This window comes from Crinia signifera, chromosome 11 (genome assembly GCF_055691185.1).
Source record: "Crinia signifera chromosome 11, ASM5569118v1, whole genome shotgun sequence".
Lineage (NCBI taxonomy): Eukaryota > Metazoa > Chordata > Amphibia > Anura > Myobatrachidae > Crinia > Crinia signifera.
Window position 1 is genome coordinate 71703331 of NC_139227.1, and position 15716 is coordinate 71719046.

Consider the following 15716-nt stretch of genomic DNA (forward strand, 5'->3'; position numbering starts at 1 on the left):
TTCAGTGATAGAAATCTGACTTGATGACACCAACATGTCGTGATTAGAGGGTTAAAGGGTGAGAACTCAATTCTGGAGAAGTAGATTGGATCAGAAGACTGTGATATGCTTTTATATGATTAAAATGACCTAAAACCAGAGCAAAGATCTCATTTCTTTTAATGCTATTTATATTGTTAGGATAATTTTTGTAGAGCCGCGAATGCCAGTATGTAGGTCCCATAAGGAAGCTATGTGACCAAACATTCATTTATGTATCAATATGTAAAACTGAAAATAACCCACATTGATGTTACATAGTAATAAGGCGCCCTAATTGCAAACTATCATAATAGGTATTTGCGTAAGAGTACATTATAGTAGATGCTGCTGCTCTGAAAACGCATAAGAGCGATGGTTCCATTCTGCCAGGAAAAGGTCCCTAAAGTGCCGTTTTTGTTTCTTTCACTAACTATTCTATATTACAGTATCAATCATACATGACCAAAATAAAATACGACCCTGGCTACATCTACCATAGGTGCAGGGGATGCAGCTGCTATGGGGCTCCAGAATGCCTGGGGGGCCACTGCTCCCCTGCACCTAGCCCCACTGCAGCAGAGTGCCAGAGTTTCGGAGACCCAGTGTTTCTCAAGCCCCCGAGACCGGCCAATGTTGCCGCCGCTGGCAAGGACGTAAACTCCGACCTGCCAGAGGCTGCTGATGGGCCCCAAGTGGTTCTAACCTTGTTGCACTGCAGCCCCTATCACCTCACCCTAAATCACCTGCCCCATGTCTATCCAGTGCTTAAGGAAACTCGGCTTACAATGTGACCCCTGCCGTAGATTCCCTGGGTTCCGCGTACTTTATACGCAGATAAGACCTCTCCTTATGCCTGAACCACCGCCTAGAACTGGGCAGCTGTGACATGTCAGGCGGCAGTGGTACAGTGCACTACTGAAGACCTGGGACCTACACTTCTCAACTGGACTTCATGCCAGGCTCCCTGACCCCTGCTGGTGAGTAAGTTTTAGGAGATGGGGTGGGAGGGCAGCTCCTTTTTCTCTCTGTTTGCACCTCTATCGCATATTGTAGGGGGCCCTTTCAAAATTTTGTTATGGGGCCAATAATAGTCTAGTTACACCCCTACTTTTAATTGTCAAGTTTATGGCATTAACGATCTGCCTGAAGAGTTCACCATTATACTCAGAGTTCTCATTATAAAGTTATATATAAACTATCACTCAATGGTTCAAATGTCACCTTCAATCTTAATATATTTAATATTTCATAAGTGTATAGTAAAATTAATCTGGTTCCTACAAAATTCTACCATACTGTTTGACTTGGCCGCTTTCTTGAGATTAATTACTATGAGAAAGTATTATGTACACTTACGTGAATGTTGTAAAATGCTTTTTTTTTACATTGGATAAACCTTAATTGTATCTATATATTTTATTTCTCTGCACACAGTATTTTACATTCTTCCACAAATAATGTAACAATTCTCCCTTTTTCTAAGATTCCATACAATTCCCAAGTAGAGCAGAAAATGATAAAAATGTGATTTTCCATTTCTGAAATTTGCCTGCTTCATAAAAACTGCCTTTTCAGATTAATGAGAGGGGCCTGCAATGCATTGTAAACGAGGCTGTCATTCTCTGCCTAATTAACCAACCCATGATCTGGTAGCGGGAGTGTATGATACATTGGGATACTGAACACGTATATATTACCATCACACGCTACAGATATCTGCTGAAAGATTTAAGTGTCAGTAAGGGTTTCCACAGAGACTGAATAAAAAAAAGTCTATTGTATATAAAGTCTATCATAGGTAACATCTCATATTTTTCTCTGCTTTTACAACTACTTTTATATAATTCAGTTCAACTAACATTTTGGAAATGAAAGCAAGTTCACTAGAAATGGATAAAAAAACAAATTTGCATTTGAAATAATAGAAAAAGAAATTCCTCTGCAGAATGATTTGCCGCCTTCTTTTTATCATTTATTTCCAGTAGTGATAAAACAATAGGAAAAAAAAAATTGTAGAGAAAAAATATATACGTTCTATTGGTGAGAACTGTTAAACAAATGTTCATTGCACCATGTCTTCATTTTCACCCTGAATTTAATAAAAGGAGAAAAGAAAAAGGAAAAAAACCTCAGGTTATATGCAAATTCTATCCAAGTGCTTGAATCTCTCTGAATTTATCTCCTTGTTCTAAAATGATTTAAACTGCTGTATTAAATGTAATCGAGTTCTCCTTTGACCCTTTCAACTTGTAGAAAATCTACTACTGTTTTTTCTTCTTCTTTATACTCATGTTGGGATATGAATATTGGTCATTTTCATTTCCTACAAAATATCCCATGGAGTCCCATTTATATTTTGACTCACAACTTAAGTTTATTAAATTGTTTTAATTCTTTTGCTTGCACTGTTATGAATCATTTGTGGGCACCAGGAGAAACGAGATTTTACTATGGAAAGGAAACTGGTCAGTCCAAGAAATAATAATTCATCATGTGTAGGAGTAGTCTGTGTCAGGGATGCCACCATCTCTATATCCCCTGTGAGTGCCATAACCTATCGTGTGGGTACTTTTGTAAAGACTGGTGCCATTCGATGGAAATATGGTATGAATCACATATTCTTCCTTGGCTCTGTGAGGGTTTATGGGTAGCATTTGAAGCCCTGGGCCTCTGATTTCCAATATAGAGTTATCTTTCTTGGTGCCAGACTCAATATAATCGTCCTTCTTTCGGCTACCCCGGCTGCAAGATCTTTCACGAGTTAGTAGTTGGCCAGCTCGATGGACATACCAGCAGATGGATGCCAAGATAAGGAAAAGGAAGACAAGTGTGACTGCGCCTCCTATAATGCCAGCCAAAGGCAATCCAGCCAAGGGATCAGCATTTTGCTCACGGTTGAGTGTAGTGGTAGGGCCATAAACATCCCCTGTCTCTGCCTTCGCACATACAGGTGACTCATCTGCAAGATAGCTGTTCCCTGTTTCCATGGTTACCATACATATTATGTAGGTTGATCTGGGCTCTAAGGCAGTTAGCAAATAATCTGTCTTGTCTCCTTGCACCAACGTTTCTGTAATAGAGCCAACTGCAGGGCTGTGGCCTAACCTTAGCCAGCTCAGCCGGAAAGAACTGGCCGGGATAGATGACTTCCAAGTAATGCGAATGCTGTCAGCTGTCAGTGGTTTGACACTGATTACCAAAGCTTTTGCCCCTGCTCCTGTTTCCATAGGGTAATCCAAATTAGAATCTGGTAATCGCATACCTGGTCTTTTAGATTTGAGAGTAAAGAGGGAACCTTGGGGTGGGGATGTAATTACAGGGCCTGCAGGTGTTGCACGAGCAGATGCTACATTGCTTTGAGGACCTCCCTCAAAGCACTCATCCATCTCATGAGTGATATCTTTGATGGCCATTCCCCTTACTTTTTCAGGACCCTGACACATTAGGCCACGTACATTGACTATAGCAGCTCTAGCTTTTACCCAGTCCCTCAGCCAGATAAGATTACAGCCACAAAACCAAGGATTATTCCTGAGGAGAAGCTGACTCAGGCTCTCTAGATCATCAAAAAGGCCACGAGGAAGGGCAGTGAGGTTATTATTGGATAAATCCAACCTCTGTAGTTGTTTCATCTTGGACAGTGTGTTATAGGGAATATGGGTAATAGCATTGTCCTGCAAATAGAGCTTTTGAAGGTGAGCATTAGGCAAATTTAAAGGAGGGGCGCCCAGTGAGTTTCGGACTAGAGAAAGCTCAGTCAAATTTTGGAGTCGGCTAAATGTGTCATCTGCAATGCGCTGATTAGCCAGTAGATTACCATCAAGCACTAACCTCCGTAAATTATTAAGTCCCTTGAAGGCATGAAGTGGAATGGTAGAAATGCGATTATCATCCAATCTCAGCTCTTCCAAAGTGTGTGGTAAGCCATTGGGAATGCTACTGAGATGGTTACGTGAGAGGAAGAGTAAGCGGAGCTGGTGGGTGTCTTGAAAGGCATCATCTTCAATGCTGACAGTCGACACAGAGTTGTCATCTAAGTGAAGCTTTTCTATGAGTGGAATACGAGAGAGGGCATCCCGAGTCACACTGTGGATATTGTTATCTTGAAGGTGGAGTTCTCTTAGTGATCTTGGAAGGTTAAGTGGGAACTCATCTAAATCATTCTCATATAGGTAGATTACTCGTACATTGGTTTTAGTTTTCAGCTCTGCTGGAACCCCTGCACTGTTAATCTGATTATTTTGGAGGTAGAGCGTAGTTGCATCATCTGGGATTTCTGCTGGGATAGAGGTCAGGCCTCGGTCATTACAGTAGATGAAGCCATTATCACAGCGACATACGTAGGGGCAATTGGTGCTATCTATTACCTCTGTTAAAAATGCAATAAGTCCATAACATAGGAATAGCCAGTCACGCAAGTCCAAGGTAGCCGTCGTCATAGCAACTGTAGTAGCAGTTGCTGTTGTGGAAACCACTGCTGAGGCAGCAGCCGCAGTGGTGGTGGTAGTTGTGGTGACCGTCATGTTGCTGTTGAATCTACCTAGGCAAAAGTCTAGGGTTCTGAAGGATTTGGATAAATTCCTGAAAGACAAAAAAAAACAAGAAACAGTTGGAAGTCTTTTAATATAAAGGAAACCCATCCATTATGAATTTTGAGTAATTCAATTTCAGTTGTCATACTTGAATTCTAACACATTTTGCTAATACAATAATACGAGCTTATGTATCATCTAGTCTCAAAAACACAGTGTTAATATAAATATAATTTTATATATATTGCTGATGATTGAAATTAAAAAAATATATTATGTTTCCTTTTATACGGTACTTCATCCAGAGTAGCTTTGGTTTTATGTTATTTTTATATGTGACTAAATTACTCTCTTCCTAGACAATAATTCATAGTACAGATGTGTCCTCTTACATCCTTGTCTCAATATCCTTAATCGCCCTTCTGGTCGTGCCCAGTTATGAGCACATTTAGGAAGGTCTTGTATATTTTTGTGCATTTTCTATGACAATGCATCTTATTCTCGAAACAATGAAACACTTGAAAACACAGTAACTTTGCATTCCATGTGCAGATACATGCATAGAATATAGGCATGCAACCTATCATTTTAATCAGCAGAGCCTGCTTGTGCATCTTATCCTTTTCTAACCACACTGTCATCCCATCCTACACCCTGATCCCTCAGTGCTATAGAAACCATCTCCAATGCCGCCTCTCTCCACAACTAATGTTCAGCAAAAAAAAAAGAAAAATTAGCAGAGTTAGTTCACTCACACTACGCATCTCGCAGGCATGGCGTATAAAGGCTAGATGTATAAGGAGACATCATTGTATTAATATTATTATTATTACCAGTTATGTATATAGCAATCAAATATTCTGGTAAGGTCGTATCTTGTCAGTGTGAATACAGTTTTTAGCATAGTATTCAGATAGTCTCCATTTCTCTGAATGAATGAGCAACATCAATAGGACTGTGATGATCTGTATGGCAATCTGTCCTTCTATTAGACTACTAGTTCCGTAGAGTGGGATTCCCTTTATCCCAGAGATTTCCCTTACCATGCTGGCTATTATCCCTATATTACATCTATTTTCTCCGCAGGCACATTACACTGCCCGTGTGAATCACAGTGGCTGTGTTTTGCCCTGCATAAAAGCAAATTAATAAGTGAGGAGATGCAGAAGATGAAGTGATTATAATGTGTGAGGAATTCTGAGAGTGATTTTTAAGCGCATGATTGTAAAAGCAAGTCCATCTTTTGACTTTCATAATAGCTTCTCCAAGCCATCTCAGCTGGGAGATTAGAGCCTGCGTCACCAGCATTATGATGGAAATTACATTCTGATAATGATTGAGCCCTTTTTCGGCCCTCTGAGATCTGCATAATATAAACTCTCTTCACAATACACTGGTGCCTTGCCAAACTTTAGCCGCAGTTCTCAATCTGTTTAGAGGGTTAATAACTTAATACCCATTTAGTTGAATGAAAGCCATATTTAACACTTTAAGCCACACAGACAGAAATGCATTACAGTATCCATAACTGCTTTTGTATGAGCTGTTGGAATAAGAATACAGTCCTCAGAGTCATCGCAAGTCCTTTCACAGGAATAAGAAGAGGTTTTCACTTGAAATCAAAACCTAAAACATTTTTAAGGATATCAAATATTTAAGCCTTTTCTTACTAAATTGATGAATTTGATATTAGTAATGATACAGCGATTCCATATGCAGTAAACATGGCGGCAGCATCCTACTTCCGGGATATGCTGCGCAATGATAGGGTTACTTAGAAGCTTGATTTTCCACCCAGGGATGGATTAAGGGGAGGTGGGCACCTATCTGCAAATGTGACAATGATTAATGGTGCTGAGCATTGGGAGCCAAGGCACACTGAGGGCACAAGTGTGCAGTTCATTACTGGGAGTTGACTAAGTCCCATGACACTTTGCACATTAGGGCAGAGGCTGGGAGGTTTGTGCTGAGCTCTGATTGGTGGAGCTCATTACATGCTTCTCAGGCCCATGGAGGAGAGCAGCAGCAGCCTCATCATGGGAGGGTTTTTAATCAGAGGCAGCGGTGAGCCTGTGAGGTCTCCTACAGAGTAAGGTACGGAGGGACAAACACAGGCTTTTCATGTGGTATGTATGATGTATGTTATGTAATATTCTCAGTAATATTCTCCTGTGCAGTTTGTGGCCAGTAATGGCAAGTGCAAGGGGGCCCCCCTGTCTAAAGTTCCCCGGGCCCCCTGAAGGCTTAATCCGGCCCTGGTTCCACTAATGTGCGTTCGATGGTTGCGCCTTCATACGCAAGTGGGTGATCTCAGATGCCTCCAGTTACAATGTATCCGGCAGAGAGAGTTCATGGTGTTTTGATGAATCCATAAGCTATTACCAGCACTTATATAAGTAAGAAGATGCAATACCGAAAATATATGCACTGTATAGTGGCGTATCAATAATGGCTGCACTGTGCACTATTTCCCAGGGGCCCCGCACCATGCACACGGCACCCATTTAGAAAATACTGGCCCTTAAAAGTCCTGTGGCAGGAGCACTGCAGAAAATTCAGAAAAATGGCTCATCGGCCATTTTGACATCGATCTGCACATGCGCAGGGGAGTCTGAGCGCTCTAGTGCTCAGACTCCACAGGGCAGCAGAGGTTTGCGCATGCGCAGCAGGGTCTGAGCACTCTGACTCTACTGCTCCTAGCACCGCTCCCGGCAGAGAGGAGGGGGCCCGGCTGTGGAGGCTGCACACAGGCCTCTTCCTCTCTAAAGACGCCCTTGGAACTGTATAATGAAATGTGTTGCCTGTGGCCATTTCCCTTTATTTATTATTTAGTTAGTTAGAGATGGAAGCAATCATTCCTATAAAATACTATAGAATATACTTATTTTAAATACAAACACTGCTGCATTAAAAATAGATAATTGGTTACATGAACAATACATTATAAAAAATAGAGACGTCGTCATAAACATTTTAGCATACATTTCCTTACATACATGGCTTCTTTTCCTCTCTCGTCACCCATATATATTATTATATCAGTAGCCTACATTAGATTATGCATGGGCATTTTGCTAATGGGTGTCCACATTGCACACACTGCACCCATGTTTAATTATTTACCTCTCCAGTGTCCCCAGTTATCGCTGGGAAAGTGGCCACCACACATGCACCAGTGTTAAGTCACCGGCAACATGATGAGCACCATGTTTCTGGAGACCTGCACATTTGCTATAGACTCTGGCATAATGGCAGAGTTTATAGCACTGTAGAGATGAGGGGGCCCACCTGGGGTCTGCACGTGACCCCCTCCTCTGTTAATCCATCCCTGGGGAGAAAGTTATTGTAGTATTCTATTTCCAGCATACACATTACAAATGATGGGGTGTTTTAGATCTTTAATCAACTAAAATCGATATCAGTGGATTTATTTACAGGTATCTCAGGGTTGCGTAGCTTTGGCCTGCACTTTGGCAGCCAGTTATTGTGAGGCAGGGGGCCGGGGCAGCTGACGGGGTAGGAAAGGGGCAGGATGGGGCAGTGCCAGAAAGGTATGATGCGTTTGAGGGCATGGCCAGCGCGAACGCACCCTTGTAGCCACACCCTGCCATGCAATGCCAGTATTTTAGGCATTGCACAGGAGGGGGGGGGGGGGGGGCTACAATGATGCCTACCTTTCTGGGGGGTGGGGGAGGGGACCCGATTTCCAGGACCCTCCTGGACATTCCTAGAGGGTAGGCTACCATGAGGTATCTATGGAGGGCACATTTGCCTACTTTTTGAATGTTGTCTCCTGGAGTTCCCGTTGAAGGGAGGAGATGGAGACTCTGCATCATCACACATCACATCATCACACTACATTACTATTAGTAACACTCAGTGGCTTGGAAGCAGGTGTGAATCACTGTCAACCGTAATTACAGTATGTTGATCAAAGATGGTCAATATGCAAGGGGTCGACAGGGTCAAAAGGTAGACATGTAAAAGGTAGACACCTGAAAATGATAACAGGTACAAAAGATAGACATGGAGAAGGTTGGCACAATTAAATTGGAAGACAAAAGTGGTTTTGGGTGTCATTTACCATTTTAAACCACATGTGACCCCAGCGTATCCGGTCGACAGATCTACAATCGACTATGCGCTTAGTTGATCCCCTCTAGTTTGATGCCTAAAGATAGTCGGCCACATCTAGGGGGTCATTCTGGTTCTCTTGCTCCCCCCGCACATCTGCATTGGGGGAACAATGTTTTGTTTCTGCGCATGCGTATAATGATTTATGCACATGTCTGTTCGCAAGGTTTTCTTTGTGCGTCTACCTATAGTAACCGTCAATCTAGGGCCCTGATTCTGGTGAAGATCGCAGCTTACCGAGTCCCAGAGGGCCTCACCCGCCAAATAACCCCCCCCCCCCATGTGCAACTGAAGATGCAAAATGTAAGCATCATCTTTAGTGCTTTATATGGATGCATAAAATGCATATGACAAAAAAGCATTTTTGCTACCCAATCAGTCAGTCACACATGCATGCTTGCTACTTTCTGCTCCCTCCCCTTCGCATACCTGGGTCAGAAGAGGTTACAGTTGTAGTGAGCCTTCTCTTTCCCTGCTGCCTCTCTACCCATTCCCCATATAGCTGTAGCGCAGGGTGAGAGATGACGGACAGCCGCTGCAGTAGCCTTTCTCTCCAGCCCAGCATACACTGCTGTGTGCTGGGCAGGGGAGAAAGGCACACCTGCGTATGTATAACTCTGAATAATACCCCTTTCAGACAGAAAAATCCCAAAAACCCAGGTATTTCCCGGATACAAAAACCCGGGTACAACTAGGCAGCAAGGGGCTGACCCCCTTTCACACAGGAGCAAAAACCCGGGTATTTCCCGTGTCGACCCCTTTCACACAGAAGCTGGATTTTTCCTGCAAAACTCTGTGTGTCATAAGAATAGGACAGTTTTAAAGGCACACAGAGATGAGGTCATCAAAAGTGGGTGGTGACTGCTCACTGCATTGCATTAACCATGGCATGACACAAGGATATGTTGTAAACAAGTTTTATTGTTTTTATATACTGGAAGGTACATGTTACCTCACATGGCTGTCAGTATATTTGCAATGTTTGAGTACACTGTGGCATCTTCGACTGTCCCAGTCATCTGCCGATATCCTCCTCCCCTCTCACTGCCAGCAGCTCTCACCTCTTGCTTCTACCAGTGGGCCATGCTATCCTTTTTTCAGCTCCCTAATGACCTCAGAGGCCAGATCCATTGCCATGCCCTCCCAGCCAATCAGAGAAGCCTATCCTCACAACCAATCAGCCAGCACCCCACCAGGAGAGCCAATCAGTGCCTAACAATGTGTAATAATCCCAAAAACCCGGGTCGTTTCCGTTCAGACAGCCGGCGACCCGGGTTTTTGGAATACAGACCCGGGAAAAACCCAGGTAAATACCTGGGTCGAAGTCCCGGAACTTTAGACCCGTGTTGACCCTTTCAGACAGAAGAAAAACCCGGGTCGACACGGCAAGAGCAGGGAAATTCCCGGGTCTTTTTTTCTGTCTGAAAGGGGTATAAAACTCTCAATTGACACCACCTAACGGATGGCAGCAAAGTTGTGGAGGAGTACTAAAAAATGTATCCGCAGTCCACATTTTCATTTATGGGCAGTTTTGTTTTGTCCTAAATAAATTTAAACTACAGTATACAATATATCCTTGTAGCACCTTTTTTTCCTACGTTGTTGGTCCAGTCTTTCTTATGGTTGGAATTGTTCTGCTGATGGTCATTTGTAAGGAATATTAGCCAAATGTGATATATACAATGGGCCTTATCTGAGCTCAGTACAATTTTTTTTGGAAAATGGGCAAAACCATGTGCACTGCAGGTGGGGCAGATGTAACATGTATAGAGAGAGTTATATTTGTGTGAGTTGTTTTGTATTTGTGCAGGGTAAATACTGGCTGCATTATTTTTACACTGCAATTTGGATTTCAGGTTCAACACACCCCACCCAAATTTACATCTGCCCCACCTGCAGTGCACATGGTTTTGCCCATTATCCAAACAAATTTGTACTGAGCTCAGATCTGAATAAGGCCCAATATGTGAGTGTCAGTGAACTGCAGCTTTATGTCACATCCGCGCACTGATATAAACAGGGCAATAATCATCATACAATGATCCTTAGGAGAAATGTTCAGAAATAGAATCTGGCCCTGAAAATAAAGGATTTCCTTTCCTTCTTTCATTAACTTTGATGGTATTTGTTGTAGTGGTTGTACTGCTGCCATCGCCCCCGGAAACATGCCGAAGGGAATATATAATTGGAACTAAAATGCATGTCCCACAGACCATGTTTAATGAAAAACAAAACCTTTAAAAAGAAGTAACATTTCTTCTTACCAGCCTGTTGGGAATTCTGTCTCCAGCATACAGGCGCATTGTACACCCCACACATTGGCAGATCAGCAAATAAATATCAGCTGGGCTTGAGAGACACTTGGGTCAAGTGAAAACTACATATCTTTGGAGACTGGAGCTGGCTGTACACACTGCTATATCAGCAAATTGTCCAATCCTGCTGTGGTCATGGTACTAACGTAGTGGCTGAGAATTGAATCAATTGATCATTTTTTTGGCATGCCTTATAATGCAGTGAGCAGATGACCCCTGTCAGCCTGTGTATATGTGTGTGGACACCTGCCAAGTGCATTAAGAGACCATCATGTGATCTGGCTATGCTGCAAGCTCTTGTAAAATGACTGGATCAGCCGGTGTGTGATCACCATGAAGGCTGCTGATTCTACATGATCTCTAGTACACCTTAACCAGGGGCAGGCTTGGCCAGGGGGCAGAGTGCCTTGTGCCCCCCAGGCCGCTCTACTAGTAGTGTTGAGGGCTGCCTTACCTCCTCCTCCACCTCCAGCGGCCATGTTCCTGTAACCTGCAGCGCTGGCTTTCAAAACATGACCGCGGCTATTGGAACATGGCCGCTGGCCTCCAGGGCTACGTGGAGGAGGGCCCAGCCGCCTGTTAATCCAGATTCCTGGTCGTGACAGATGCTGCGATAACGCCGCCCACCCATGCGTCTGGCGGGCGGAGGATGGACGGGCGACGAGTGGAGGTGTTGCGCCTTTGGCCGCGGCACCAGGGGGGCAGAGAAGCTGAGAGCCGCAGTAGCACCAGCAGGTGAGCAGCTAACTCACACAAAAAAAAATATTTCTGCGGTTTCTTGTGGTGTCCTCCTGTTATTGTGCAGGGGGAGCAGCCTGTTGTGTCCTCCTGTTATGCAGGGGGAGCAGTCTGTGGTGTCATGGTATGATTATTATACAGGTGGAGCAGCCTGTGGTGTCCGGTTCTTTATTTATGCAGTGGAACAGCCTGTGGTGCCCTGTTCTTTATTTATGCAAGAAAGCAGCCCTTGGTATCCTGTTCTTTTTTTATGCAGGGGAGCAGCCTATAGTGTCCTGTTCTTTTTTTATGCAGGGGAGCAGCCCGTGGCAGGGGCGGATTAGGACGCTGGGAAGCCGGACAAATTTCCAGTGTGCTGCATCCCGCACCTCTCTCAGTGACCGTTGTCCTACCAAGATGGGCTGATACATACAAAACCTCGGCTGCCACAATTGGGCATGCGCAGAAGCTCAGTTAACCCGGAGCCACATGACAATGGAGTGCTAGGCCAGGGGGCAGTGTCACTAGACCCCCCTGCATCATATATTAGGCTGGCTGCAGGCTGTCAGTGTGGCAGCTGCGGGCACTCTCACTGCGATAGGTGAGCATCTCCACCTCCTTCAACAATGCACTGTCAGTTATGGGCCAGTGCTCTGGACTTGCCCCCAGGCTAAAATTTGCCAGCCAGCCCCTGACCTTAAGTAGAAATTCTAACTTGCAAATTGTGCATCAGAGACTCTTCTTACACTGACAGTCCCTCACCAGTCTCAGCAAGCACTCTCCTTACACTGACAGTCCCTCACCAGTCTCAGCAAGCACTCTCCTTACACGGACAGTGCCTCACCAGTCTCAGCAAGCACTCTCCTTACACTGACAGTCCCTCACCAGTCTCACCAAGCACTCTCCTTACACTGACAATCCCTCACCAGTCTCAGCAAGCACTCTTCTTACACTGACAGTCCCCCATCAGTCTCAGCAAGCACTCTCCTTACACTGACAGTCTCTCACCAGTCTCCGCAAGCACTTTTCTTACACTGACAGTCCCTCACCAGTCTCAGCAAGCACTCGTCTTACACTGACAGTCCCTCACCAGTCTCAGCAAGCACTCTCCTTACACTGACAGTGCCTCACCGGTCTCAGCAAGCACTCTTCTTACACTGACAGTGCCTCACCGGTCTCAGCAAGCACTCTCCTTACACTGACAGTCCCTCACCAGTCTCAGCAAGCACTCTTCTTACACTGACAGTCCCCCACCAGTCTCAGCAAGCACTCTCCTTACACTGACAGTGCCTCACTAGTCTCAGCAAGCACTCTCCTTACACTGACAGTGCCTCTCCGGTCTAGGCAAGCACTCTCCTTACACTGACAGTGCCTCACCAGTATCAGCAAGCACTCTCCTTACACTGACAATCCCTCACCAGTCTCAGCAAGCACTCTTCTTACACTGACAGTGCCTCACTAGTCTCAGCAAGCACTCTCATTACACTGACAGTGCCTCACCAGTCTCAGCAAGCACTCTCCTTACACTGTCAGTGCCTCACCGGTCTCAGCAAGCACTCCCCTAACACTGACAGTGCCTCACCAGTTGATCAAGGGTTGTTTTGGGGGAACTGCACTAAGTATTAGGGATAAGTAATTAATTTAATTAATCACAGTAGGGATCTAACTGATTTTAATTGCGAATTTATTTCTTATATTATACACCACATATAGCCTTTGACCACAAAGTCCTGGGCCAGAATAGTGGTGTTCAGTGGTGCACCCCCGAGTTGGGCCAAGTCATTTTATCAACTAGAAAGAAAAAAGAAACTCGGGTGGGGTGCACTCTAGATCCCCTAACTACAGTTGTTCTGTTAATTTAAATTATGATTTTTTTGTACATTTTTCCTGCTGTGCACATTTTATTTTATTTATCATCAAAAATTAACACCGGTATTTCAACGGTGTGTGTCCACTTTTCATGAAAGAATCGGTGTGATAATAATTAATTATAATGACCATCATATCACCCTATCATATACACCATGGGTTTTACCGGTGTTTCACTCACAGGAGTGATGGTAAGGTTTTAATCATAGGTCAACAGAAATTTCACATACCAAAACAAATAAAGTATATACACATATTTTACATATATACAAAGTGGACACAAGCTGTCGACATATATCTCTATACTGTCCTTACTGGTTGAAATTCCTGTCTTCAGAATAAAGCATCACCTCACAATCTAAATAGCAACAAAGTTTGGCTGTTCGAGACAGGAAAATTTTGTAACATATGTGACCATGCATCAATTGATCCCTCTAAGTTGCAACTATGTGACCCCTATGTGTGGGTTGCAGCCACTTCCCCACACTAAATACCCACAATGGGTTACCAATATACGGGGAGAAAGAGAGAGGGAGCCCCTTTCAACAGCACAATATATTCATTCCCACATGCAGATCATCAAGCGTACTTAGCCATCAGTCTTACTATATTGCCTGCGCAAATACCAGCTGGATATAGTCCCAAATTAACGGCACCTCCAATCTCACAGTGATAGATACAATCTGTGTGCACACACAAACACCAGTATGCACACTATTAGTAACTGGAGAAAAAGTTGTTTTCAGCAGTATATATAATTTGTTTATGCCTTAATTGTGACCCATATCACAATAATAATTGGCGGGCTAAGTGTACCCAAAAAGACCAGTGGGCATGCTATTTATAACTGAGGTGAAGTGTAAATCTCAGCAATATATGTGGGTCTTTAACTGTGGCAGAGACAGCATGCATATGAAAACCAAGGACAGGTTTATAGATACTTATACAAATATAAAGAGAGACGGACCGCTACCCACTGGGTAGACAGGAGACTCTATTAAGAGTCTACTGTCCGCACCATGGGGGGTCCGATTACCGGGTCTGGACGTAGATACGGCGTCTCCTCGTTGCCGCAGGTATTCTTTTTTGCTGAACGGAGACGGGACAGCCGGTCACGTGAGCGCCCACGTGATCGGCAAGGATGGATTGACGTACGTTTCGCCAGGGCTTGTTCACACGGCAACTCTCCTTACACTGACAGTCCCTCACCAGTCTCAGCAAGCACTCTCCTTACACTGACAGTCCCTCAGCAGTCTCAGCAAGCACTCTCCTTACACTGACAGTGCCTAACCAGTCTCAGCAAGCACTCTCCTTACACTGACAGTGCCTAACCAGTCTCAGCAGTGATTTGTTCAATTTGCATATTGCTGATCTTATTAGGCCAGCCATATATCTACAGATCGATTGTCAGATTGGGCTGGTTGGAACAAAATCCTGGTAATGGATGAGAGCAAATGACAGTTGACCATTTGCTTTGAAATGCTGGAAAACTGCCAAACTGCCGTTCAGATACTACCATGTGTTTGTTCCAACCAGCCCAATCTGACAATCGATCTGTAGATGTATGGCCAGCTTTAGTCTACCAGGACACTTTAACTAGATTCTCGTTAGTAATTACTTTCTTCCTCCCAATTAAAAATGATCATCTTCACAGTGGCTTTTCAGACCAGACATAGAAGCATGGCATTGATATTTCTGTAACATAAAATAACCGCTCCGCCAAATAAGAGTATATATATATTTTAGTGAATAGTTTCTGCATATATATTTTCCTGAATACACCTTGTACATTCTGTCATTAAAATATGGCAATTGCTTTTTCAGATGCTAAGGAATAATCAGAACACGTGACTATCAGTGACCTGTAATTCTTCTTTAAAATGTACTTAAGCCAAAAGAAGGATGGGAAGACGCACATGTTTCCCCGTGGCGGAGATTTTAATGGGACCAGACTCTCTCCCTGTTTTAATGAACAAATAGCAGAGAGAAATAAGTATATTTGCTCTGGCGTGATGGTTTTATTCATTCCCCAGAGTCAGATCCAGCAAATGTTCCTTTTGCTCTCTCCCTCCTGCATGCCGGGATTACAGTGAGACTCAGAGCCCATCTCACAGTGTCAATACTTCAC

The 15716-nt window shown here is 43.9% G+C and overlaps 1 protein-coding gene across 5 annotated transcripts in view; it reads right to left on the reverse strand.

Annotated features, from left to right (window-relative positions):
- Positions 1 to 2369: 2369 nt before the first annotated feature.
- The window catches only part of FLRT1 (fibronectin leucine rich transmembrane protein 1), a 176579-nt gene continuing 163232 nt past the window's right edge, over positions 2370 to 15716 (reverse strand). For all 5 annotated transcript variants that reach the window (XM_083164543.1, XM_083164539.1, XM_083164541.1 and 2 more), the window contains one exon: positions 2370 to 4602. In XM_083164543.1, the coding sequence (XP_083020669.1) occupies positions 2511 to 4544 (2034 nt within the window). In that variant the 5' untranslated portion in view covers positions 4545 to 4602 and the 3' untranslated portion in view covers positions 2370 to 2510. The remainder of the gene's footprint in view (positions 4603 to 15716) is intronic.